Raw genomic sequence first — 25,203 nt, forward strand, 5'->3', positions numbered from 1 at the left:
AAGCTGATTCTCATTCTGATGACAAGTCGCTGCCATCTACTACAACAACTTCTTGGCAGTAGTATTTAGGCTTACGGAACAATTATGTGAATATCAACAGGACTTAGACTAGTTTTTACATGGACCAAAACAGATTACCTGGGATTACCTTTCAGCTTTTGTTTCAGGTTTCTGTAAACTACTTAAGAAAATGCAAAACTGAATTGTACTCAGATATTTTTTTTTTTTTAGTGTAGTATCCCGTTGGCAGTTGGTACAAAACTTTGCCAGATATGTTAGTCACTACTATTTAATATATTTTGTCTAAGATTAACTAAATGATTAGACTAATGTACATGGTTATGTGATAACATCATATTTCTGTGTGACACCAACAGTTCTCAGGACTTATTCCTGATTTATCTGTTTGAGGAAGGATTACGTGATTATCACATCTAAAAAACCGGAGGCTATTTTTACAACTGACAAAAAAACAACAAAACTGACATTTTTTATTTTTTATTTTTTATTTAAAAATATGGCAACATCTATCAGCAAATAGAAATTAGATCATCAGCTGAACAAAGAAAACAGCGGTGATATTTTATCCTACATGACATTTATCACAATTTAATTAAAAGATTTTCCCTATTACACAAAAATAAAACTGTCATAATGTAAAAAGACAGAACCATTATGTCAAACTGGCTCACAGGAATAAAAATATTTACAGTTTATTTACAGATGGTTATTACTCTGCTGTAGCCTGGAGGCCGCCTTGGCTTCTAGAGATCTGCCGTAATAAAATCCAAATGGTGTGCTGCCAGACTCATATGCTATAAGAATACAGTGTGGCCATGCCGGGCTAACTGTGTCGTGTCTTGACACAATAATCTGACATTTTCACCAACAGGATCCACAGGGTTTCTCTGGATTAGAGGCACATTCCTGGATCTGAGACCTGCAGGAAGAATAACAAATTCAGTTCTAATGTGTGAGGACAGAAACATACATTAGTTTCTCTTACACACATTACACTTACTCAGACACTTCTTTGCACTCATACTGTATTTTACCCAGGTAGTTCTTTAAATTCTTTAAAGATGCATTGGTGCAGTTTGTCCTGAGGAAGCAGAAATAATGCAGAAAGTTTAAGGTCACGGTTTGTGTTTAGAGTTCTTGATATTGGTTAGTGAACATCATTGCTAATCTTGTGTACAAATAATCTTACACAGCGCTCTTCTGTATAACCAGGACAACAGTCAGGCTTTTCACCCTGGTGGAGTTTAACCTCTTCACCTCGATGCTTGCAAAAGTACTGATGGCCGAAACAGAAGAGAACAGTTTAGAAAACACCCACACATGACAGTTTTCTCACTTGTTACATGTTTAAATTGCTCCTATAATTAAATGATCTGTGGTAATCTCTCAGATTCAGTATCACATTTAGTCACTGCATAATGAATTAATGGACAGTTCTACTCTTGCAAAATTTAAGAGAAACTGGATAGAGAGAGAGAGCTCATAGAGATGTTATGAAACAGATTCAGAGCAGAGACATGAATATTTAAGGCTTACTTGATAGAGAGGACAATACAGAAAAGAGTTGAGAAAAAAAAAACAATACTGCATGTTCCTGAAATGCTCTGGAAGGTATGGAGCTTCTGGAGGACATCTTCTCTCAGACAAAATCATATATAGTAGTCAGTGACAAGAATTTTGAATTGGGTGGCTGTGGCTCAGTGGTAGAGTGGGTTATACACTGTACATGTTTAGATTTGGGAGGGGTATCAGTTTGGTTGCAATGTTCAGTCTCACCACTAGATGCCACTAAAACCCGTACTCTGGTACTTTAATACCCAAATATGAGGCACGGAAAAACAAAACTCTTATTGTACAGAGAAAGAACACAGCCTCCTCCTTATAGCAACATGTTTTTTAAGAATGACATTTAGCCTTTTATTATAATAATGTAGGTGTATATATATATATAACTTATCAAAGTCAGCAGGGGCAGTGCTTCACAAGGCAGATATAAAAAGAGAGAAGGACACATACTGTACTTTCCAACAGATAAAACATCAAAAACAGATCCTGTGTCCTTTTTAGTTTTCATCCTCAGCTTGACTTCGTAACAAAGTTATTCAGCTGCAAGAACAAGAACAAACTCTGCGCTGCTATCCATTATGCAACTGATTGATATGCACTGTGAAGCTAGCCTGGATAAATTTAGTTGTTGTTAGTGGTTTAGTCTACAGCGCTCACGTTGGTTTATATCTGACTCTTTGTAATATCACTTAAATCAGGCTTACATCTTTTGTTTGCCTGTCACTGTGCTCACTGTGTCACTGTCTGACATTTCTTTGCTACTTCTTCTCATTAAAACTGTCACAGGAACAGAGCTGGTGCAGAGCCTACCTTGTAGGACATATAAAAAACAAAGCTAAGCAAAGGCAACTGGACCCACTTATCCAGGTGACTTCTTCAGTTCTGAATGAAAAACAAAACACCCCTTACATGACTTCGGTAGAATTTTCAAAAACTATTTAAACCCCAGCAACAAACTGAGGCAGAAACTTGTTCACCAAAAGGAAAAACACCCCAGCAAAAGAAGAACTGAAGGACAAGGGACACTCTACTGAAGACAACATATCCATATTTTAGCTTGAGAAGAAAAACTTCTCTCTGAGTTGGTGAGGTGAACTGAGACATCTCTTGTATGCCACTTACAGTCTATAGCCATAACATCTATACTTTCACCCCCATTCACATATTGAAGAAAAGGACGATAGCAATAGGTTAATCTCCAATGGCAGGTGTGGATTGTGTCCTTAACATACCTTAGTCAGAGTTTTAGAGATGTTCCACAGAACAAACCCTAAACTCCCCACCGGTCACTTAGAAGTTTCTTGAAGACGTTCTTCAGTTCTAACTAGTCAAGTTGCCTTTGTCTTAGCTTTGTATTTGGATGTACTATGTCCTGTGACTGAGCATCTTCACATACATACCTCGTAGAATCGTAAGGTGTGTTGATGGATCCGTTAAGCATTGCTGTGACTTGGCCACAGGCCACCTCTGCAAACTGCACACAGGAAGAAAAATGCACTTCAGATTTAAACTCCATCCTGCTAAAAATCTTTTTGGTTGCTTTGCTTGTGAAATACTGGATGTATGAGAAGTTATTATTTTGTGGTTGATATCAGGAAGCTGAAAGCTGTTACACCATCATATTATCAGAAGGGTTGTACTGTCCAAATGTCGCCATCATTTTAAAGATCCTATCTTCCTTTGATTTGCTACCATCCAAACCTATTTTAAGTCAAACAGTTCCACAACAAGCTGTACTTAATTCAACTGACGACTTTGGGCTGATGTCATATCTGGTATGGTTTTGATAATAAGCAGGTTGTTTGGAGGAATTTGGCTGACAGGACTTAACATGAATGAGGCTCTTCCATTTTCCATAGAATTAATTATGCAGTTGAGTAGCTGACAGTTTACCAGTTTTGCCAGTTTGACTACTTCTTAGTATTTTGAAAGGGTTAGACTTAAACGATTTTACAACAGACTGACTTCCCTGACTGACAAAATTATCATGAACGTAATTTATGTCACAAATTAGGATCAAAAAAGTTCAGCGTATATAAAGATATATAAAGCGTATAAAAACTTGTTTCCTTTCACAGAGGCACAGCACATATATGGTAGCGGGCCACTGGTTGTAGTCTTTGCATTGTGCTCAAGTGAAACTTTTTGTCTAGGCACAGTCGATGTGAGGTGACGCCACAGTCGCCTTTGTTGCTGGTAGTTCTTTGATGTCTGTTTGATGTGTCTGTCCTTTTACGGAACCTGGAAGTACAGCTGTAGTGTTTAGACGTTTCACAGGTTGTCACTTTTCCTGCAGCCTACAGGTCTTTAAAGCCAGATTTATGGTTCTGTTTCAGATCTAACCCGTGGCCTCAAGGACACCTCCCCTGGGAATGTAGGCTAAGTAGTTGCGGACTAGCGTTTTAACGGCATAATTGCAGAACAATGCCAACACAACAGTGCACAAATATATATATATGCTAACAACAGTGTCGGCTCTGCGTACATCTGTTGTGGGAGTATATGCCAAGCTTATGCTCCAAAAATATGTTTTAAATATAAGACTCGGTCAAAACACATCTTGTTATAATTTTTGTTTTTCTACACTTTGCGCTTTGAGCTGCTTCTTGTGTATGACTGGGGCATGAATATTGTTTGGGTGTTCTGTAGAATATATGGAAAAGTCAATTCAAAGTAGTTGTGTAACAGAATAAACGCCAGCCAATCCAAACTAAACCGAACCAGGGCTCCTCTGAGTGTGTGGGCCTACTGCTCACTCAGGAGAGAGCTACGCTATGTGGCTCCATGGAGACCAGCAGAAAGCCTCATTGATGAAGAACCAGCACAGTGTGACCCTTTTTCTTTTCTCCTCTCCATCATAATCACTTATACTCCGGAGAGATTTGTTGTACCTTATGGCTCACATATGTGTAACTTTAACTGCTGCTCCACCGCAGGACTGTCGTATTTTTCACAAAGACATGTGAATACTTGTTGATAACTTACAGCAGCTGAGGCTGAGTTCCAAAAGGAGTGAACAGGGTTGTTTGTGCAATTGGTGCAGTTGGTCGTGAATGTTTCTACAACAACAAATCACACATTTGGTAAGCAAGTCACGTAAACTAAGACATCAAGCTATAACATAACCACACTGACAAGCAGTAACTTCCTGGAGTGATACCACTTTCATAAGGTTGCTAGGGAACCCAAGATTTGATGAGTCTTGTTGTTTTCCCTTGTTTCCTGTCTACGTGTAGAAGTGGCTTATTGAGTGTGCAGGCATGAGAAAATATAGTGAACTCTCAGCAGTAAAGCATGTGTGTATTTAACCTAGTATCAAATGAGTTCAATGTGGTGTTAAAGGGGAACTACTGTTTTTTACAACCTGGACCTTTTTTCTGGCATATAATACGATCGTTTACTCACCCATATAACTTTGGTTAGCTATATTTAGCTACAGCGGAGCGCCGCATATATCCATATACAGGGAGTAATAGGGGCACTGAAATGCAGCTTCTAAATAACGCATTATCTGCCGCGAAACAAGTTAATTTCACCAATATTTTGTTATGATACACTAGTGCTATTCCCCGTTGAGTCCAGAGTTACCTGTTATCATCATCCGGGTCTGTAGATTGACCTACTAACCTCTGACCTGGATGATGTCATCTCTAGGCGCCATGCGGACTCTGTAGAGCTTGTTTACCTGTAATTTGCTACTGCTAGTTTTTTGCAACATGGCTGAATATTTTTCCGATTCTAAGGTTGTGGACGACGACTTTGTTTATGATGGACATCCTCACCGATTTGAGCCAGAGTATACGGATGAGGAGCTCGACGAAAGTGACGAAAACAGGCTCTGCTGATTTTACATCTTCATCTCATCTGAGCATTAAAATACAGGGATATTTTTATGAAGACACGACAATCTTAACTGAATAAACTTTAGAACAACTGATCAGTGCGAATCAGGAGAGGCTCTGCACAATTTTTTAACTTCCTAGCCTCCCAGCTAGTAGTAGCTCTTCTGATTTCCCTAGTTCAATAACGAATACAGACTACTGCCACCTGCTGGTATGGAGAGTTATTTCCTTTCACGCATGCACAGATCATAGCTAGCCGTTAGCTGCACTGTTTGTCCAGACATTTTGCAACATGATGCAACATCACAATCAGTCATTTTGGCGTATCGGCCCCTTCGCAGAACCTGGCAGTACTTGTTCATCGTTTTAAAACAAGATATGGAAAACACGTTTAGCAGGCTTTATTTTGCATAAATCCTGCATAAAAAGTTAGGTCCTGAAATATAACACCTCTGACAGACAGTATACAGTCTTACCAGTGCTGCCCTCCTTTCCGCACCAGGTCAGGTTATCCAACACAGATCCCAGCAGAGTGTCCTCCAAGGTGACAAAACATTTCCTTTTCTCATTAAAATTGTGCACCACATCCTTTGTTTTGCTCCAGAACATCGTCTAACACACAAAACACAGTCAGTATCACATTGTAAAACACATTAGCTTCATTATGACCGACAAGACTGGATAAGGTGATTGAAGTTTACTCTGTTGCATGCTGGTTTGAAGGGGGCTGCTGCAATGAGAGGGTCGTAGGCTTCTGGGGGAACCTTACAAGGGTCCTTATTGACGTAGGCTTCCGTGAATGTGCTCCATAAGTTCTGACAGTCATAACTGGAACATAAGAGGCAGGTGTTAAGAAGAAAACGTGATTCATCAGACCAGACCAGCATCTTCTATTGCTCCGTGGTCCAGCTCAATGCTCACATGCATATTGTAGGCACTGACACCTTTCTATCAGAACCAGGATAAAATTTTTCAGAAATTTCAGGCCAGCCTTCACTCTCCTCATGCATCTGTTAGCCTGCTAAGCATACTGATTTTCCTCCCTTAGACCAGTTCTGACCACTGCAGACCAGGAACACCCCACAGGAGTTGCAGTTTTAGAAATGCTACAGCCTGGTCGTCTCACCATCGCAGCTTGGTTCTCGCCAGATTTGTTCAAATCCACCCACTTTCCCAGTTTTTCTGCCTCTAACACATCAACTTTGGGGACAACATGTTCACCCGCACATTCACTGACAGATGTCATGACATAATCAGCGTTAGGTTAGGTTCAAATGCAAGATAAAGTTAATATCATTTTAAAGAAAATATATTAAAACACCCCAAAAAGTAGCTGTACCTTCACTGGAGATTGGCTAAATACAGGAAAAAGGGTTTTATGTGATTCAGAAAAGAAATCACAGAGCATGCACAGTGGACAGAGATCACCAACAAACAGAAGACTGCTTTAAAGAGAGAGTCGTCTGTGAATCATTGACTTGGCCCCAATTGCCCAGTGATTCTATTTTATCAGTATGACATGGAAACTCTCTGTAGGGAAGCTCTTATTTTACTAACCACCCTTTATGCAAACATGCACAACTGTACTTGCCAAGTTGATCCTTGTGTAATAATAATGTTTTGTCCTTTTAATTTTTGATTTTTTAGGGTGAACTTTTCAAGAAAGAACACCATAAAGAAAGAACTAAACTGTGAAAGTGGACTTTACTGCAAGACTCTGAGAGTAGCTTAATAAATTGTCTCCCATATATGATAACAAATATTTAACACAGGTTACATTTAACGGTTTAGTCTTCTGTGAGGAGACCCACTTTATCAGCAGGTTCAGATACCATAAACTGCACATAAACAGTTAGAACTATCACACTTACTCTTTGAATTTCCCACACCTCTCGAGAAATATCGGTTTAACTGGGTCCTGGTCCCGATTCAGCGTTACTCCCAGGACAACGGCGACGATAATGATAATGATGACGGCTAAGACACTTAGGAGGCAGAGTCTCTTCCGCTTGCGCTCCATTTAAAAGCGAAACAAGTGTGAAAGTAGAGAAGAAGTATCAGAGAGGTGAGGCCGACGCGACCCGTGTTTGTTGTCGCTGAGACTCGAGCTCTGGACGTTTATTTATTGAGGAATCGCTGTGCGCGCACGAACTCGGCTGGCTCGCGGAGACGCACGGCTCATCTCCACCAATCAGGAGACGAGCACGTTCTGGTCCAGATGAACGCGTCGAGGTGCGCAGAGACCGAGGAAAAGCGTTGCCATGGAAATATATGGGAGACTTTGGAAGCAGGAGGAAAGTAGAATCACTCAGTTACAAGTAAAAGACATTCATTCAATTGTTTACTACAGTAAACATGCAAAAGTAATTAACTTCAAAATAAAATGACAGCTGCAAATATGCCCTAGAGAATTAAAGAATGGTTCTTTATAATACTTTTATTCTATTTGTCAACATTTATGTTTATCATATTTTTAGCCTATTATGGACCAAAAAAGATTACCTGGGATTACCTTTCAGATTTTGTTTCAATTTACTGTAAACTACTTAACAAAATACAAAACTGAATTGTACTCAGATATTTTTTTTGTATACTATAGTAGCCCGTTGGCAGTTGGTATGAAACTTTGCGAGATATGTTAGTCACTACCATTTAATATATTTTTTCTAACAGTAACTGAATGATTAGCTTAATGTACATGGTTATGTGATAAACAAAAATTTCAAAAACCAGAGGCTATTTTTTACAAACTGACATTTTGTTGTTTTTTTATTTAAAAAAACAATAAAATCTGTCACCAAATACGAATGAGATCATCAGCTGAACATGGATAGCAGCGGTGATATTTTATCCTACATGACATTTATCACAATTTAATTAAAAGATTTTCCCCATTACACAAAAATAAAACTGTCATAATGTAAAAAGACTGAACCATTATTTCAAACTGGCTCACGGGAATATTTACAGTTATTTACAGATAGTTATTACTGTGCTGTAGCCTGGACGCTGCCTTGGCTTCAGTTACGTTTGGAACTGATTACACTCGTGCAAAGATCTGCTGTAATAAAATCCAAATGGTGTGTTGCAAGACTCATATGCTATAAGAATACAGTGTGGCCATGCCGGGCTAACTGTGTCGTGTCTTAACACAATAATCTGACATTTTCACCAACAGGATCCACAGGGTTTCTCTGGATGAGAGGCACACTCCTGGATCTGAGACCTGCAGGAAGAATAACAAATTCAGTTCTAATGTGTGAGGACAGAAACATACATTAGTTTCTCGTACACACGTTACACTTACTCAGGCACTTCTTTGCACTCATACTGTATTTCACCCAGGTCGTTCTTTAAATTCTTGAAAGATGCATTGGTGCAGTTTGCCCTGAAGAAGCAGTAATAATGCAGAAAGTTTAAGGTCACGATTTGTGTTTAGAGTTCTTGATATTGGTTAGTGAACATCCTTGCTAATCTTGTGTACAAATAGCAAAAAAGCTTACACAGCGTTCTTCTGCATAACCAGGACAACAGTCAGGCTTTGCACCCTGGTGGAGTTAAACCTCTTCACCTCGATGCTTGCAAAAATACTGATGGCCAAAACAGAAGAGAACAGCTTAGAAAACAGCCACACACGACAATTTTCTCACTTGTTACATGTTTAAATTGTTCCTAAAGTTAAATGATCTGTGGTAATCTCTGAGATTCAGTATCACATTTAGTCACTGCATAATGAATTAATGGACAGTTCTCCTCTTGCAAAATTTAAGAGAAACTGGATAGACAAGGCTAGCTCCTTGAAAAATTATGAAACAGATTCAGAGCAGAGACATGAATATTTAACACTCACTTGATACAGAGGAGAATACAGAAAAGATTTTTAAAAAAACAAACAATACTGTATGTTCCTGAAATGTTCTGGAAGGTATGGAGCTTCTGGAGGACATCTTCTTTTAGACAAAATCATATATAGTAGTCAGTGACAAGAAACCAATTTCTTTTTTGATTTCTTTCCTTATTTGAATTGGGTGGCTGTGGCTCAGTGGTAGAGCGGGTTATACACTGTACATGTTTAGATTTGGGAGGGGTATCAATTTGGTTGCAATGTTCAGTCTCACCACTAGATGCCACTGAAACCCGCACACTGGTACTTTAATACCCAAATACGAGGCACGAAAAAAAAAAACTCTGATTGTACAGAGAAAGAACACAGCCTCCTCCTTATAGCAACATGTTTTTTAAGAATGACATTTAGCCTTTTATAATAATAATGTGGGTGTATTTATATATGACTTATCAAAGTCAGCAGGGGCAGTGCTTCACAAGGCAGATATAAAAAGAGAGAGACTGTACTTTTCAACAGATAAAACATCAAAAACAGATCCTGTGTCCTTTTTAGTTTTCATCCTCAACTTGGATTACTAACAAAATTATTCAGCTGCAAGAACAAGAACAAACTCTGCGCTGCTATCCATATGCAACTGATTAATATGCACTGTGAAGTTAGCCTGGATAAATTTAGTTGTTGTTAGTGGTTTAGTCTACAGCGCTCACGTTGGTTTGTATCTGACTCACTTAAAACAGGCTTACATCTTTTGTTTGTCTGTCACTGTGCTCACTGTGTCACTGTCTGACATTTCTTTGCTACTTCTTCTCATTAAAACTGTCACAGGAGCAGAGCTGGTGCAGAGCCTACCTTGTAGGACATATAAAAAACAAAGCTAAACAAAGGCAACTGGACCCACTTATCCAGGTGACTTCTTCAGTTCTGAATGAAAAACAAAACACCCCTTACATGACTTGGGTACAATTTAAAAAAATTATTTAAAGCCCAGCAACAAACTGAGGCAGAAACTTGTTCACCAAAAGGACAAAACACCCCGGCAAAAGAACAAGAACAATGTAGTTTATGCAGATTAGTGCAATGAGGAATGCTCAGACTTGTACATTTGGGAAACAAAACATCCCCTTCATAAATGCATGGCTCACAACAGGAGTCAGGTCTGCACTCCTACACCTGAAGGACAAGGGACACTCTATTGAAGACAACAATGTCCACATTTTAGCTTGAGAAGAAAAACTAATCTCTGAATTGGTGAGCTGAACCGAGACATCTCTTGTATGCCACTTACAGTCTATAGCCATAACATCTATACTTTCACCCCCATTCACATATTGTACAAAAGGAGGATAGCAATAGGTTAATCTCCAATGGCAGGTGTGGACTGTGTCCTTAACATAACTTAGCCATATGAGTTTCAGAGATGTTCCACAGAACAAACCCTAAACTCCCCACCAGTCACTTAGAACTGAAGAACGTCTTCAAGAAAATTCTAACTAGTCAAGTTGCCTTTGTCTTAGCTTTGTATTTGGATGTACTATGTCCTGGGTGACTGAGCATCTTCACATACATACCTCGTAGGACTGTAAGGTGTGTCGATGGATCCGTTAAGCATTGCTGTGACTTGGCCACAGGCCACCTCTGCAAACTGCACACAGGAAGAAAAATGCACTTCAGATTTAAACTCCGTCCTGCTAAAAAATCTTTTTGGTTGCTTTGCTTGTGAAATACTGGATGTATGAGAAATTATTATTTTGTGGTTGATATCAGGAAGCTGAAAGCTGTTACGCCATCATATTATCAGAAGGGTTGTACTGTCCAAATGTCGCCATCATTTTAAAGATCCTATCTTCCTTTGATTTGCTACCATCCAAACCTATTTTAAGTCAAACAGTTCCACAACAAGCTGTACTTAATTCAACTGACGACTTTGGGCTGATGTCATATCTGGTATGGTTTTGATAATAAGCAGGTTGTTTGGAGGAATTTGGCTGACAGGACTTAACATGAATGAGGCTCTTCCATTTTCCATAGAATTAATTATGCAGTTGAGTAGCTGACAATTTACCAATTTTGCCAGTTTGACTACTTCTTAGTATTTTGAAAGGGTTAGACATAAACGATTTTACAACAGACTGACTTCCCTGACTGACAAAATTATCATGAACGTAATTTATGTCACAAATTAGGATCAAAAAAGTTCAGCGTATATAAAGATATATAAAGCGTATAAAAACTTGTTTCCTTTCACAGAGGCACATATATGGTAGCTGGCCACTGGTTGTAGTCTTTGCATTGTGCTCAAGTGAAACTTTTTGTCTAGGCACAGTCGATGTGAGGTGACGCCACAGTCGCCTTTGTTGCTGGTAGTTCTTTGATGTCCGTTTGATGTGTCTGTCCTTTTACGGAACCTGGAAGTACCCCTTTAAGGTTCGATTATGCTTCCGCGTAGTGATCACGCAATGGTCACGCAATGGCCACGCAGTTGCTCGGACGCAGTCGTGAGACCGTGATGGTTCTGCGTGGGGTTTATGTGTCGAAATGCATGCCACACCGGTAGAGGGCGCTATGATTTTTTGTGACCGACCGACCAGACTCTTGTGACTATCTCGCCTCGTTATTTACCTTCTGGCTTTTGCCGTAGTCACAGTGTACGATGGACACCGAGACAGAGAGACTGGCGTTGGAGCTCCAAATTATTGAAGCAGAGGAAGAAATACTACTTTTGCAAATTAGGGCACGACAAAGGAGACAATGATGTTTATGAGTGGAAACCGGAAAAGCGGTCTCCAGCGGATGTAGTTAGCGGACCAATCACAGCCAATGCCGCTGCGTTGCTGCTGCGTTGCTGTTGCGTCGCCTCGACGCGCGTCGAGGATTTTTGGGAGGTGCGCGTCTGGCCCTTGCGTAGGACGCACGGGGGTCCGCAAGGACGCAATAGGTCCGTAATAGGTCCGTACGCACGGACGCGCTGTGTCAACGCGGAAGCATAATTTGGGCTTTAGTGTTTAGACGTTTCACAGGTTGTCACTTTTCCTGCAGCCTACAGGTCTTTAAAGCCAGATTTATGTTTCTGTTTCAGATCCAACCCGTGGCCCCAAGGACACCTCCCCCGGGAATGTAGGCTAAGTAGTTGCGGACTAGCGTTTTAACGGCATAATTGCAGAACAATGCCGACACAACAGTGCACAAATATATATATGCTAACAACAGTATCGGCTCTGCGTACATCTGTTGTGGGAGAATATGCCAAGCTTATGCTCCAAAAATATGGAGGACTGTTTTAAATATAAGACTCGGTCAAAACACATCTTGTTGTTATAATTTTAGTTTTTCTACACTTTGCACTTTGAACTGCTTCTTGTGTATGACTGGGGCATGAATATTGTTTGGGTGTTCTGTAGAATATATGGAAAAGTCAATTCAAAGTAGTTGTGTAACAGAATAAACTCCAGCCAATCCAAACTAAACCGAACCAGGGCTCCTCTGAGTGTGTGGGCCTACTGCTCACTCAGGAGAGAGCTACGCTATGTGGCTCCATGGAGACCAGCACAAAGCCTCATTGATGAAGAACCAGCACAGTGTGACCCTTTTTCTTTTCTCCTCTCCATCATAATCACTTATACTCTGGAGAGATTTGTTGTACCTTATGGCTCACATATGTGTAACTTTTACTGCTGCTCCACCGCAGGACTGTCGTATTTTTCTCAGAGACATGTGAATACTTGCTGATAACTTACAGCAGCTGAGGCTGAGTTCCAAAAGGAGCGAACAGGGTTGTTTTCGCAGTCCGACCATCCTGGGCAGCCGGTCGTGAATGTTTCTACAACAACAAGTCACACATTTGGTAAGCAAGTCACGTAAACTAAGACATCAAGCTATAACATAACAACTCTGAGAAGCAGTAACTTCCTGGAGTGATACCACTTTCATAAGGTTGGTAGGGAACCCAAGATTTGATGAGTCTTGTTTTCCCTTGTTTCCTGTCTACGTGTAGAAGTGGCTTATTGAGAGTGCAGGCATGAGAAAATTAAGTGAACTCTCAGCAGTAAAGCATGTGTGTATTTAACATAGTATCAAATGAGTTAAATGTGGTGTTAAAGGGGAACTACCGTTTATTACAACATGGACCTTGTTTCTGGCATATAATACGATCGTTTACTCACTCATATAACTTTGGTTAGCTATTGCTCCAGCGGAGCACCGCATATATCCATATACTGGGAGTGAATGGGGCACCGAAACGCAGCTTCTAAATAACGCATTATCTGACGCGAACCAATTTCATTTCACCAATATTTTGTTATGCTACGCTAGTGCTATTCCCCGTTGAGTCCTGAGTTACCTGTTATCATCATCCGGGTCTGTAGATTGACCTACTAACCTCTGACCTGGATGATGTCATCTCTGAGCGCCGTGTGCAGCTTGTTTACCTGTAATTTGCTACTGCTAGTGTTTTGCAACATGGTTGAACATTTTTCTGATTCTAAGGTTGTGGACGACGACTTTGTTTATGATGGACATCCTTACCGCTTTGAGCCAGAGTATGCGGATGAGGAGCTCGACGAAAGTGACGAAAACAGGCTCTGCTGATTTTACATCTTCATCTCATCTGAGCATTAAAATACACGGATATTTTTTTTTAAGACATGACAATCTTAACTGAATAAACTTTAGAACAACTGATCAGTGCGAATCAGGAGAGGCTCTGCGCAATTTTTCAATTTCCTAGCCTCCCAGTTAGTAGTAGCTCTTCTGATTTCCCTGGTTGAATCACGAATACAGACTACTGCCACCTGCTGGTATGGAGAGTTATTTCCGTTCACGCATGCACAGATCGTAGCGAGCCGTTAGCTGCACTGTTTGTCCAGACATTTTGCGACATAATGCAACATCACAATCAGCCTTTTTTTTTTTAAGTCATTTTGGCGTATCGGCCCCTTCGCAGAACCTTGCAGTACTTGTTTATCGTTTTAAAACAAGATATGGAAAACACGTTTAGCAGGTTTCTCCTTATTTCTGAGTACTGTCTGTGCAAAGATGTTTTCAGACCTTGACATGCCTTGAACTGTTTTATTCTGCATAAATGTAAGCACAGTCCTGAAATATAACACCTCTGACATTTATGTGAAAAGTCAGACAGTATACAGTCTTACCAGTGCTGCCCTCCTTTCCGCACCAGGTCAGGTTATCCAACACAGATCCCAGAAGAGTGTCCTCCAAGGTGACAAAACAATCCCTTTTCTCAGTAAAATCGTGCACTGCATCCTTTGTTTTGCTCCAGAACATCATCTAACACACAAAACACAGTCAGTATCACATTGTAAAACACATTAGCTTCATTATGACTGATAAGACTGGATAAGGTGATTGACGTTTACTCTGTTGCATGCTGGTTTGAAGGGGGCTGCTGCAATGAGAGGATCATAGGCTTCTGTGGGAACCTTACAAGGGTCCTTATTGACGTAGGCTTGCTTGAATGTGCTCCATAAGTTCTGACAGTCATAACTGGAACATAAGAGGCAGGTGTTAAGAAGAAAACGTGATTCATCAGACCAGACCAGCATCTTCTATTGCTCCGTGGTCCAGCTCAATGCTCACATGCACATTGTAGGCACTGACACCTTTCTATCAGAACCAGGATAAAGTTTTTCAGAAATTTCAGGCCAGCCTTCACTCCCCTCATGCATCTGTTAGCCTGCTAAGCATACTGATTTTCCTCCCTTAGACCAGTTCTGACCACTGCAGACCAGGAACACCTCACAGGAGTTGCAGTTTTAGAAATGCTACGGCCTGGTTGTCTTACCATTGCAGCTTGGTTCTTGCCAAAATTGCTCAAACCCACAACAAATCACCCACTTTCCCAGTTTTCCTGCCTCTAACACATCAACTGACAACATGTCCACCCGCAGATTCACTGACAGATGTCATGACATAATCAGCGTTAGGTTCAAATGCAAGATAAAGTTAATATAATTTTAAAGAAACTATATTAAAACACCCTTAAAAAAGTAGCTGTACCTTCACTGGAGATTGGCTAAATACAGGAAAAAGGGTTTTATGTGATTCAGAAAAGAAACCGCAGAGCATGCACAGTGGACAGAGATCACCAACAAACAGAAGATTGCGTTAAAGAGAGGGTCGTCTATGAATCATTGACTTGGCCCCGATTGCCCAGTGATTCTACTTTATCAGTATGACATGGAAACTCTATGTAGGGCAGCTCCTATTTTACTAACCACCCTTGCACAACTGTACTTGCCAAGGCGAGCCATGTTAATTAAATTACAATTATTCTTATATAATAATATTGATTTGTCCTTTTAATTTTTGTCTTTTTAGGGTGAACTTTTCAAGAAAGAACCTCATAAACAAAAAACTAAACTGTGAAAGTGGAATTCACTGCAAGACTCTGAGAGTAGCTTAATAAACTGTCTCCCTTATAGAATAATTTAACACAGGTTACATTTAACTGTTTAGTCTTTTGTGAGGAGACCCACTTTATCAGCAGGTTCAGATACCATAAACTGCATATAAACAGTTAAAACTATCACACTTACTCTTTGAATTTCCCACACCTCTCGAGAAATATCGGTTTAACTGGGTCCTGGTCCCGATTCAGCGTTAGTCCCAGGACAACGGCGACGATAATAATAATGATGACGGCTAAGACACCTAGAAGGAGGCAGAGTCTCCTCCGCTTGCGCTCCATTTAAAAGCGAAACAAGTGTGAAAGCAAGTGTCAGAGATTTGAGGCCGACGCGACCCGTGTTTGTTGTCGATAAGAAGACACTCGAGCTCTGGACGTTTATTTATGGAGACGCGCAACCGCTGTGCGCGCACAAACTCGGCTGGCTCGCGGAGACGCACGGCTCATCTCCTCCAATCAGGAGACGAGCACGTTCTGGTCCAGATGAACGTGCCGAGGTGCGCAGAGACCGAGGAGAAGCGTTGCCATGGAAATATATGGAGACTTTGGAAGCAGGAGGAAAGTAGAATCACTCAGTTACAAGTAAAAGACATTCATTCAATTGTTTACTACAGTAAACATGCAGCAGTAACTTCAAAATAAAATGACAGCTGCAAATATGCCCCAGAGAATTAAAGAATGGTTCTTTATAATATTGGTATTCTATTTTAACCAATAATAACAACATTTATCATATTTTTAGCCTATTATGGACCAAAAAAGATTATCTGGGATTACCTTTCAGATTTTTTTTCAGTTTACTGTAAACTACTAAAGACAATACAAAACTGAATTGTACTCAGATATTTTTTTCATATACTATAGTAGCCCATTGGCACTTGGTATGAAACTTTGCGAGATATGTTAGTCACTACCATTTAATATATTTTTAACAGTTAACAGTAACTAAATGATTAGACTAATGTACATGGTTATGTGATAAACAAAACTGACATTTTAATCTGTCAAAATCTGTCAGCAAATACAAATTAGATCATCAGCTGAACATAGATAGCAGCGGTGATATTTTATCCTACATGACATTTATCACAATTTAATTAAAAGATTTTCCCCATTTCACAAAAATAAAACTGTCATAATGTAAAAAGACAGAACCATTATTTCAAACTGGCTCACAGGAATATTTACAGTTATTTACAGATAGTTATTACTGTGCTGTAGCCTGGAGGCTGCCCTGGCTTCAGTTACGTTTGGAACTGATTACACTCGTGCAAAGATCTGCCGTAATAAAATCCAAATAGTGTGTTGAAAGACCCATATGCTATAAGAATACTGTTTCGTGTCTTGACACACTAATCTGACATTTTCACCAACAGGATCCACAGGGTTTCTCTGGATTAGAGGCACACTCCTGAATCTGAGACCTGCCGGAAGAATAACAAATTCAGTTCTAATGTGTGAGGACAGAAACATACAATAGTTTCTCTTACACACATTACACTTACTCAGGCACTTCTTTGCACTTATACTGTATTTCACCCAGGTCATTCTTTAAATTCTCCAAAGATGGATTGGTACAGTTTGTCCTGAAGAAGCAGAAATAATGCAGAAAGTTTAAGATCGGATGAGTTCTTGATATTGGTTAATGAACATCATTGCTAATCTTGTGTACAAATAGAAAATAATCTTACACAGCGTTCTTCTGTATAACCAGGACAACAGTCAGGCTTTGCACCTTGGTGGAGTTTAACTCCTTCACCTCAATGGTTGCAAAAACACTGATGGCCAAAATAGAACAGAACAGTTTAGAAAACAGCCACACACAACGACAGTTTTCTCACTTGTTACATGTTTAAATTGTTCCTAAAATTAAATGATTGGTGGTAATCTCTGAGAGTATCACATTTAGCCACTGCATAATGAATTAATGGACAGTTCTCCTCTTGCAAAATTTAAGAGAAACTGGATAGAGAGAGCTAGCTCCTAGATATATTATGAAACAGATTCAGAGCAGAGACATGAATATTTAATGCTGACTTGACACAGAGAAGAATACAGAGAAGATTTTTATTTTCTGACAGTTTTTTAAAAAAAAAAACAACAATACTGCATGTTTATGAAATGCTCTGGAAGGTATGGAGTTTCTGGAGGACACCTTATTTCGGACAAAACTATGTATAGTACTCAGTGACAAGAAACCAATTTCTTTTTTAATCCCGTATTTGAATTGGGTCGCTGTGGCTCAGTGGTAGAGCGGGTTATACACTGTACATGTTTAGATTTGGGAGGGGTATCAATTTGGTTGCAATGTTCAGTCTCACCACTAGATGCCACTGAAACCCGCACACTGGTACTTTAATACCCAAATATGAGGCACGGAAAAACAAAACTCTGATCGTACAGAGAAAGAACACAGCCTCCTCCTTATAGCAACATGTTTTTTAAGAATGACATTTAGCCTTTTATAATAATAATGTGGGTGTATTTATATATGACTTATCAAAGTCAGCAGGGGCAGTGCTTCACAAGGCAGATATAAAAAGAGAGAGACTGTACTTTTCAACAGATAAAACATCAAAAACAGATCCTGTGTCCTTTTTAGTTTTCATCCTCAACTTGGATTACTAACAAAATTATTCAGCTGCAAGAACAAGAACAAACTCTGCGCTGCTATCCATATGCAACTGATTAATATGCACTGTGAAGTTAGCCTGGATAAATTTAGTTGTTGTTAGTGGTTTAGTCTACAGCGCTCACGTTGGTTTGTATCTGACTCACTTAAAACAGGCTTACATCTTTTGTTTGTCTGTCACTGTGCTCACTGTGTCACTGTCTGACATTTCTTTGCTACTTCTTCTCATTAAAACTGTCACAGGAGCAGAGTCAGTGCAGAGCCTACCTTGTAGGACATATAAAAAACAAAGCTAAACAAAGGCAACTGGACTTCCTACTTATCCAGGTGACTTCTTCAGTTCTGAATGAAAAATAAAACACCCCTTACATGGCTTGGGTAGAATTTTCAAAAATTATTTAAAGCCCAGCAACAAACTGAGGCAGAAGCTTGTTCACCAAAAGGACAAAACACCCCGGCAAAAGAACAAGAACAATGTAGTTTATGCAGATTAGTGCAATGAGGAATGCTCAGACTTGTACATTAGGGAAACAAAACATCCCCTTGCACGGCTCACAACACGAGTCAGTTCTACACTCCTACACCTGAAAGAAAAGGGATACTCTATTGAAGACAACAATGTCCACATTTTAGCTTGAGAAGAAAAACTTCTCTGAATTGGTGAGGTGAACTGAGACATCCCTTGGGTTGGGATAGCGATAGGTTAATCTCCAATGGCAGATGTGGATTGTGTCCTTAACATATCTTAGCCATATGAGTTTCAGAGATGTTTCACGGAACAAACCCTGAACTCCCCACCAGTCACTTAGAACTGAAGAAGACGCTGGGATGAGTGATGTGTCGTCTTCAAGAAAATTCTAACTAGTCAAGTGGCCTTTGTCTTAGCTTTGTATTTGGATGTACTACAGTCAGGTCCATAAATATTGGGACATCGACACAATTCTAATCTTTTTGGCTCTATACACCACCACAATGGATTTGAAATGAAATGAACAAGATGTGCTTTAACTGCAGACTTTCAGCTTTAATTTGAGGGTATTTACATCCAAATCAGGTGAACGGTGTAGGAATTACAACAGTTTGTATATGTGCCTCCCACTTTTTAAAGGGACCAAAAGTAATGGGACAAATTAACAATCATAAATCAAACTTTCACTTTTTAATACTTGGTTGCAAATCCTTTGCAGTCAATTACAGCCTGAAGTCTGGAACACACAGACATCACCAGATGCTGGGTTTCATCCCTGGTGATACTCTGCCAGGCCTCTACTGCAACTGTCTTCAGTTCCTGCTTGTTCTTGGGGCATTTTCCCTTCAGTTTTGTCTTCAGCAAGTGAAATGCATGCTCAATAGGATTCAGGTCAGGTGACTGACTTGGCCATTGCATAACATTCCACTTCTTTGCCTTAAAAAACTCTTTGGTTGCTTTCGCAGTATGCTTCGGGTCATTGTCCATCTGCACTGTGAAGTGCCGTCCAATGAGTTCTGAAGCATTTGGCTGAATATGAGCAGATAATATTGCCCGAAACACTTCAGAATTCATCCTGCTGCTTTTGTCAGCAGTCACATCATCAATAAATACAAGGGAACCAGTTCCATTGGCAGCCATACATGCCCACGCCATGACACTACCACCACCATGCTTCACTGATGAGGTGGTATGCTTTGGATCATGAGCAGTTCCTTTCCTTCTCCATACTCTTCTCTTCCCATCACTCTGGTACAAGTTGTTCTTTGTCTCACCTGTCCATAGGATGTTATTCCAGAACTGTGAAAGCTTTTTTAGATGTTGTTTGGCAAACTCTAATCTAGCTTTCCTGTTTTTGAGGCTCACCAATGGTTTACATCTTGTGGTGAACCCTCTGTATTCACTCTGGTGAATTCTTCTCTTGATTGTTGACTTTGACACACATACACCTACCTCCTGGAGAGTGTTCTTGATCTGGCCAATTGTTGTGAAGGGTGTTTTGTTCACCAGGGAAAGAATTCTTCGGTCATCCACCACAGTTGTTCTCCATGGTCTTCCGGGTCTTTTGGTGTTGCTGAGCTCATCGGTGCGTTCTTTCTTTTTAAGAATATTCCAGACAGTTGATTTGGCCACACCTAATGTTTTTGCTATCTCTCTGATGGGTTTGTTTAGATTTTTCAGCCGAATGATGGCTTGCTTCACTGATAGTGACAGCTCTTTGGAGCTCATATTGAGAGTTGACAGCAACAAATGCAAATAGCACACTTGAAATGAACTCTAGACCTTTTATCTGCTCCTTGTAAGTGGGATAATGAGGGAATAACACACACCTGGCCATGGAACGGCTGAGCAGCCAATTGTCCCATTACTTTTGGTCCCTTAAAAAGTTGGTGGCACATATACAAACTGTTGTAACTCCTACACCGTTCCCCTGATTTGGATGTAAATACCCTCAAATTAAAGCTGAAAGTCTGCAGTTAAAGCACATCTTGTTCGTTTCATTTCAAATCCATTGTGGTGGTGTATAGAGCCAAAAAGATTAGAATTGTGTCGATACCCCAATATTTATGGACCTGACTGTACATACCTCGTAGGACTGTAAGGTGTGTCGATGGATCCGTTAAGCACTGCCGTGACTTCGCCACAGGCCACCTCTGCAAACTGCACACACGAAGAAAAATGCACTTCAGATTTAAACTCCGTCCTGCTAAAAATCTTTTTGGTTGCTTTGCTTGTTGGCCTACTTAACATGAAATACTGGGTGCATGAGAAATTATTATTTTGTGGTTGATATCAGGAAGCTGAAAGCTGTTACGCGATCATATTATCAAAAGGGTTGTACTGTCCAAATGTCGCCATCATTTTAAGGATCCTATATCTTCCTTAAAACCTATTTTAAGTCAAACAGTTCCACAACAAGCTGTACTTAATCCAACTGACAATTTCGGGCTGATTTCATATCTGGTGGTCATATATGGTTTTGAAAATAAGCAGGTTGTTTGGAGGAATTTGGGGGACAGGACTTAACATGTATGAGCCTCTTCCATGTTCCGTAGAAGTAATTACACAGTTGAGTAGCTGACTTATGCTACTTTACCAGTTTTGCTGCCAGTTTGACTACTTAAACCAGATTGACTACTTAAGCCAGATTTATGGTTCTGTTTCAGAAGTCCCACCCATTTCCTCAGGCTGTTGCAGCTGTCACTTGTCAATCACACTGCGCTAACGGTACAAGACAGCTTTGGTGGATTGAGAGCCAGCGCTGTCTATTTTTAAATAACATTTTTAGCAAAATGGGTTTATTGTTGTAATTATGTTGCCTTCTAGTGGTTTACTCATGGTAGACAGTCAGTGTCATTCAGTTCTAACAGCCTGGCAAATTGGTCGGCCAAATTTGATTGTATCAATGACCTGTTTGCATTAAAATCACTGCATGCTGTAAAATCACTACACTGCTGTAATTATTTTACTGTAGGCTCTTTAAGGGTTCAGGTTAATGATTACTATATGATTATGGTCCAAAACAACATCAAATGTTTTTTTTTCATCAAGGTACATGAAACTTGTGTTGCCGGCTGGCTGGCTCCCCACACCGTGCATGAAGTGGGCTGGTCTGTCAATGACTGCCGGGACAGCCCGCCCCCCACAGTCCGCCCCTGCTTATTAACTGCTGCTCCACTGCAGGACTGTCATATTTTTCTCAGAGACATGTGAATACTTGCTGATAACTTACAGCAGCTGAGGCTGAGTTCCAAAAGGAGCGAACAGGGTTGTTTTCACAATCCGACCATCCTGGGCAGCCGGTCGTCAATGTTTCTACGACAACAAGTCAAGCATTTGGTAAGCCACTCACGTAAACTAAGACGTCAAGATATGACATAACAACAGCAAGTTCCTGGAGTGATACCACTTTCATAAGGTTGCTAGGGAACCCAAGATTTGATGAGTCTTTGTTTTCCCTTGTTTCCTGTCTGCTTGTGGAAGTGGCATATTTAGTGTGCAGGCATGAGAAAATATAGTGAACTCTCAGCAGTAAAGCATGTGTGTATTTAACGTAGTATCAAATGAGTTAAATGTGGTGTTAAGTCTGTGACACACCAACACAACATTAAGTGCCTGGACCTCGTTCTGGACTTCTGGACTGTTTTTAGAGATGTTGTTATTGGCTGATCAGCTTAGCGAACTAGTGCACGACGCGAGAAACAGAAGTGACGAAAACAGGCTCTGCTGATTTTACATCTTCATCTCATCTGAGCATTAAAATACAGGGATATTTTTATGAAGACGTGATAATCTCAACTGAATAAACTTTAGAACGACTGATCCGATCTGAGGAGAAGCTCTGCGCAATTTCTTAACTTCCTAGCCTCCCAGCTAACAGTAGCTCTTCTGATTTCTCCGGTTGAATAATGAATACAGACTACTGCCACCTGCTGGTATGGAGAGTTACTTCCTTTCACGCATGCACAGATCGTAGCTAGCCGTTAGCTGCACTGTTTGTGGTGTGATCAAGAAGTGCAACAGCTTTGTCCAGACATTTGGCGACATGATGCAACATTACAATCAGCCTTTGTTTTTTTAAGTCAGTTTGGTGTATCAGCCCCTTCGCAGAACCTGGCAGTACTTGTTTATTGTTTTAAAACAAGATATCCTTATTTCTGAGTACTATCTGTGCAAAGATGTTTTCAGACCTTGACATGCCTTGAACTGCTTTATTCTGCATAAATCTAAGTACAGTCCTGAAATATAATACCTCTGACATCATATCTGATGTGAAAAGTCAGACAGTATACAGTCTTACCAGTGCTGCCCTCCTTTCCGCACCAGGTCAGCTTATCCAACACAGATCCCAGCAGAGTGTCCTCCATGGTGAGAAAACAATCCCTTTTCTCTGTAAAAGCATGCACCACATCCCTTGTTTTGCTCCAGAACATCATCTAACACACAAAAGACAGTCAGTATCATATTGTAAAACACATTAGCTTCATTATGACCGACAAGACTGGATAAGGTGATTGAAGTTTACTCTGTTGCATGCTGGTTTGAAGGGGGCTGCTGCAATGAAAGGGTCGTAGGCTTCTGTGGTAACATTACAAGGGTCCTTATTGACGTAGGCTTGCGTGAATGTGCTCCATAAGTTCTGACAGTTATATCTGGAACATAAGAGGCAGGTGTTATGGCTTAGTCTGATGGGAAAAGCTTATTTTTAGACCCAGACTGTGACATGACTCTACAAAAAAAACAGGCTTCTGTTTTGCTGAAGGAACGATGCATGTAGTTTTTCTACTTTTTACTGTGCAAATAAAATAAATTACACCGATCAGTAATGTTGTTCCATTGCTCCGTGGTCCAGCTCGATGCTCACATGCACATTGTAGGCACTTTCATCCTTGGAGAGGGGTAGCACCCTGGCTGAACAAACTGTCATGCACTGTGTGCTCTGACACCTTTCTGTCAGAAGTTTTTCAGCAATTTCAGGCCAGCCTTCACTCCCCTCATGCATCGGTTAGCCTGCTAAGCATACTGATTTCCCTCCCTTAGACCAGTTCTGCCCACTGCAGACCAGGTACACCCCACAGGAGTTGCAGTTTAGGAAATGTTACGGCCTGGTTGTCCCACCATCGCAGCTTGGTTCAAAGTTGTTCAAATCCACCCACTTTCCCAGTTTTTCTGCCTCTAACACATCAACTTTGCGGACATGTTCACCCGCAGATGTCATGACATAATCAGCGTTAGGTTCAAATGCAAGATAAAGTTAATATCATTTTAGAGAAACTATATCAAAACACCCTACAAAGTAGCTGTACCTTCACTGGAGATTGGCTTAATACAGGGAAAGGGGTTTTATGTGATTCAGAAAAGAAACAACAGAGCATGCACAGTGGACAGAGATCACCAACAAACAGAAGACTGCGATAAGGAGAGAGTCATCTATGAATCACTGACTTGGCCCCGATTGCCCAGTGATTCTATTTTATCAGTATTATTATACTTATAAATCAGTATTTTATCAACATGGAAACTTTCTGTAGGGCAGCTCCTATTTTACTAACCACCCTTTATGCAAACATGCACAACTGTACTTGCTAAGGCAATCCATGTTCATTAAATTACAATTATTCTTAAGTAATAATATTGTTTTGTCCTATTCATTTTTGACTTTTTAGGGTGAACTTTTCAAGAAAGAACCTCATAAACAAAAAACTAAACTGTGAAAGTGGAATTTACTGCAAGACTCTGAGAGTAGCTTAATAAACTGTCTCCCATATATGATAACACATATTTAACACAGGTTACATTTAACTGTTTAGTCTTTTGTGAGGAGACCCACTTTATCAGCAGGTTCAGATACCATAAACTGCACGTAAACAGTTAGAACTATCACACTTACTCTTTGAATTTCCCACACCTCTCGAGAAATATGGTTTTAATATCGTTTGGGTCCTGGTCCCGATTCAGCGTTACTCCCAGCACAACGGCGACGATAATGATAATGATGACGGCTAAGACACTTAGAAGGAGGCAGAGTCTCTTCCGCTTGCGCTCCATTTAAAAGCGAAACAAGTGTGAAAGTAGAGAAGAAGTATCAGAGAGGTGAGGCCGACGCGACCCGTGTTTGTTGTCGCTGAGATAGCTGGACGTTTATTTATTGAGGCAATCGCTGTGCGCGCACGAACGCGGCTGGCTCGCGGAGACGCACGGGTCATCTCCTCCAATCAGGTGAGCACGTTCTGGTCCAGATGAACGCGCAGAGATCCGCAGAGACCGAGGAGAAGCGTTGCCATGGAAATATATGGGAGACTTTGGAAGCAGGACGAAAGTAGAATCACTCATGTCTGTGAAGGTTCTCAGTCATCCAGGTCATGGTATACCCAAAAAAGGTTCAAAAAAGGCAACTGGACT

General features: G+C 40.4%; 3 protein-coding genes across 3 annotated transcripts; all 3 read right to left on the minus strand.

Annotated features, from left to right (window-relative positions):
* Window positions 1–443: 443 nt before the first annotated feature.
* Window positions 444–7,449, minus strand: LOC311503290 (ADP-ribosyl cyclase/cyclic ADP-ribose hydrolase 1-like; the record flags this gene model as incomplete). The annotated part of the gene is made up of 8 exons (XM_084565933.1): window positions 444–940; window positions 1,022–1,102; window positions 1,211–1,297; window positions 2,988–3,061; window positions 4,573–4,646; window positions 5,906–6,041; window positions 6,131–6,257; window positions 7,301–7,449. The coding sequence occupies 8 exons, from the start codon at window positions 7,447–7,449 to the stop codon at window positions 883–885; spliced, it is 786 nt and encodes a 261-aa protein (XP_084422059.1). The 3' UTR covers window positions 444–882.
* Window positions 7,450–8,244: 795 nt separating this feature from the next.
* Window positions 8,245–16,036, minus strand: LOC311503291 (ADP-ribosyl cyclase/cyclic ADP-ribose hydrolase 1-like). Its single transcript, XM_084565934.1, has 8 exons — window positions 15,831–16,036; window positions 14,652–14,778; window positions 14,427–14,562; window positions 13,011–13,093; window positions 10,845–10,918; window positions 8,933–9,019; window positions 8,737–8,817; window positions 8,245–8,655 (listed from the first exon to the last, which is right to left on the minus strand). The coding sequence occupies exons 1-8, from the start codon at window positions 15,980–15,982 to the stop codon at window positions 8,598–8,600; spliced, it is 798 nt and encodes a 265-aa protein (XP_084422060.1). The 5' UTR covers window positions 15,983–16,036; the 3' UTR covers window positions 8,245–8,597.
* A 1,850-nt stretch (window positions 16,037–17,886) lies between these two features.
* LOC311503807 (ADP-ribosyl cyclase/cyclic ADP-ribose hydrolase 1-like) lies at window positions 17,887–24,942 on the minus strand. The gene is made up of 4 exons (XM_084566681.1): window positions 24,692–24,942; window positions 23,327–23,453; window positions 23,102–23,237; window positions 17,887–22,116 (listed from the first exon to the last, which is right to left on the minus strand). Exons 1-4 carry the CDS (start codon window positions 24,847–24,849, stop codon window positions 22,001–22,003), a joined length of 537 nt encoding a protein of 178 aa, XP_084422807.1. The 5' UTR covers window positions 24,850–24,942; the 3' UTR covers window positions 17,887–22,000.
* Between the last annotated feature and the right edge of the window lie 261 nt (window positions 24,943–25,203).

This window comes from Chelon labrosus (genome assembly GCF_963514085.1).
Source record: "Chelon labrosus genome assembly, chromosome: 18".
Taxonomy (NCBI): Eukaryota; Metazoa; Chordata; class Actinopteri; order Mugiliformes; family Mugilidae; genus Chelon; species Chelon labrosus.